General features: G+C 48.7%; 1 protein-coding gene across 4 annotated transcripts in view; it reads left to right on the forward strand.

The window, feature by feature from the left end:
• Positions 1-2,500, forward strand: part of frmd4a (FERM domain containing 4A) — a 99,941-nt gene that overhangs the window by 85,216 nt on the left and 12,225 nt on the right. For all 4 annotated transcript variants that reach the window (XR_009940406.1, XM_062547366.1, XM_062547365.1 and 1 more), the window contains exon 17: positions 1,903-2,134. Coding sequence is in view for 3 of the 4 variants with exons in the window: in XM_062547366.1 (XP_062403350.1) it covers positions 1,903-2,134 (232 nt within the window). In the remaining variant the exon portion in view is untranslated. The remainder of the gene's footprint in view (positions 1-1,902; positions 2,135-2,500) is intronic.

Genomic DNA, 2,500 nt, shown 5'->3' on the forward strand with positions numbered 1-2,500 from the left:
ACTCTCACACACACACAGTGCCAGCTCTACTCCTCAGCATGCACCAGGGCCTAATCTGGCCTCCTCCAGTGGAATCAGAGTTTCCAGAGCTCGCACAGACACACACCTAAAAATAGCAGCAGCCTCTTGGTAGGCAGAGGAAGTGGTGATAGCGGGTTTACGTGTGTTTGTGTGTCTGTGGTTCTGTGTGTCTGTACGTGTATATGTAGGTGCGTGTGTGGGTTTGTGCTGTGTGTGTGTGTGTGTGTGTGCGCGCGCATGTGCGCCTCTGTGTGTGCACATGGTTATGTCTTTCATTGTGTGTGTGTGTGTGTGTGTGTGTGTGTGTGTGTGTGTGTGTGTGTGTGTGTGTGCATGTGTGTGTGTGCGTGTGTTTTTGTTGAATCAGGTCCAGTGTGGACTCAGTATTATGAAACACAGGGATGTGTTTAAAGAGAGCTGACTGTTCAGCTGCACTGAGGCTACACAGACTAAAACCAGAGCCCTGCTTTTCTGCTTTTGTCCATTCACAAGCGCCTCTGGACTTTTACTTAGTGCGAGAAATGGTTAGATCTGTGTGTGTGTGTGTGTGTGTGTGTGTGTGTGTGTGTGTGTGTGTGTGTGTGTGTGTGTGTGTGTCTGTGTCTGTGTGTGTCTGTGTCTGTGTCTGTGTGTGTGCTTTTGGAATTCCATCGGTGTAAGCTAGTGCATTAGGTTGTTGATTTACTTGAGTGCATGGCTCTCCCACTCCACACAGGGAGGCACAGGGTGCGTTTGCTTAACCCTGCACGTCTCTTAAGAGGTCTCACATGGAATGGGAAGCCGTGTGTGTGTGTGTGTGTGTGTGTGTGTGTGTGTGTGTGTGTGTGTATAATGTGTGTATAAGGGAGCAACACCGATGACAGAACTGTTGATTCGTCTGTGTTTGTATGCAGGTACATGCTTGTGTGTGTGTGTGTTTGTGTGTGCAGGTGCGTGCTTATGTGTTTCTCTGTGTGTGTGCGTGCGTGCACATGTGTGTGTGCATGTGTGTGCTTGTGTGTGTGTGTGTGTGCTTTGGTATCCCCTGGGCGCTGGCGTCCACATGCGAGGACAGATATGGTTTGATGAATGGTCTTTCTCAGACATCCATTTTGGAGCTTTCTCTTATTCTGGGATAAACGGGTGTTATTGCACTGTCACTCCCCGCCACAGTGTAGACATATTGGTGCCTCTGGAGCCTTGTGTGTGTGTGTGTGTGTGTGTGTGTGTGTGTGTGTGTGTGTGTGTGTGTGTGTGTGTGTGTGTGTGTGTGTGTGTGTGTGTGTGTGTGTGTGTGTGTGTGTGTGTGTGTGTGTGTGTGTGTGTGTGTGTGTGTGTGTGTGTGTGTGTGTGTGTGTGCGCGCGCTTGTGTGTGTGTGGGTACGATTCTGTGTGTGCTGAGTGTCCGAAGGGGATGTACATCTTGATAGTCTGCGAAATCTTCTGGAAAGAATAAAGCTGGATTTGACGTAGGTTGTGAGCATGCTTATATGGTGAGTGACCAACCATGTAGACACACACCCCAACAAACACACACTAAGGTAGCAAGCACGCTTATATGGAGACCGTGCCTGTAATCACAGTTTGTTGGCATGGAGGTGTGTTAGTGAGTGAAACCACCCGGAGTCACCCTGAGTCATCATATTACGGTGCGTGTTTGTGTCTGTGTGTGTGTGTGTGTGTGTGTGTGTGTGTGTGGACAGATTTAATTTCTGTTTATTTTGCGCGACAACAACATCCTGTGTTTGTCTGTGTGTATAGTCTACGTGAGTGAATAAGCACTTCCGAGCTCCAAAACTGATAAGAGGGTTTCTCTCTGTGTGTGTGTGCGTGTGTGTGTGTGTGTGTGTGTGTGCGTGCGTGTGTGTGTGTGTGTGTGTGTGTGTGTGTGTGTGTGTCCAGGAGGAGGAGCTGGAGCGTCTGGAGCGTGAGTTTGCCATCCAGTCCCAGATCACGGAGGCGGCGCGGCGCCTGGCCACTGACCCGCACGTCAGCAGCAAGAAGCTGAAGAAGCAGCGCAAGACCTCCTACCTCAACGCCCTCAAGAAGCTGCAGGACATCGAGAACGCCATCAACGAGCACCGCGTACGCTCCGGCAAGAAGCCCACGCAGAGGGCCTCGCTCATCATCGAGGGTCAGTCATCGTCATCATCATTATCATAATAATAATAATAATAATAATATTAATTCACTATAGTAATTTCCCGCATATAAGCATTGTGTATAAGCCGCAGGACAGTGTTTTCTGCAAGTTAAAAGAAACAAAACCATATTAGCACCATATTAACTGCCCCCCTGTATTTACCTCATAGCTGAAGACATTTTGCAAAATCAATGTATAAGCCACGGCTAATAGTCGTGAAATTATGGTAGTTAGCCCATTGGATTGCTTAAAGTGAGTGCAGAGAATGGCAAGTTTGGCTTGGTAGCTGGCCGTGGTCCTGGGATGCCAATAGCGGAGATCACTTGCGAGTGATGTGGTAATTTGGAGCTTAGAGCT

Source organism: Sardina pilchardus, chromosome 10 (assembly GCF_963854185.1).
Source record: "Sardina pilchardus chromosome 10, fSarPil1.1, whole genome shotgun sequence".
NCBI lineage: Eukaryota > Metazoa > Chordata > Actinopteri > Clupeiformes > Clupeidae > Sardina > Sardina pilchardus.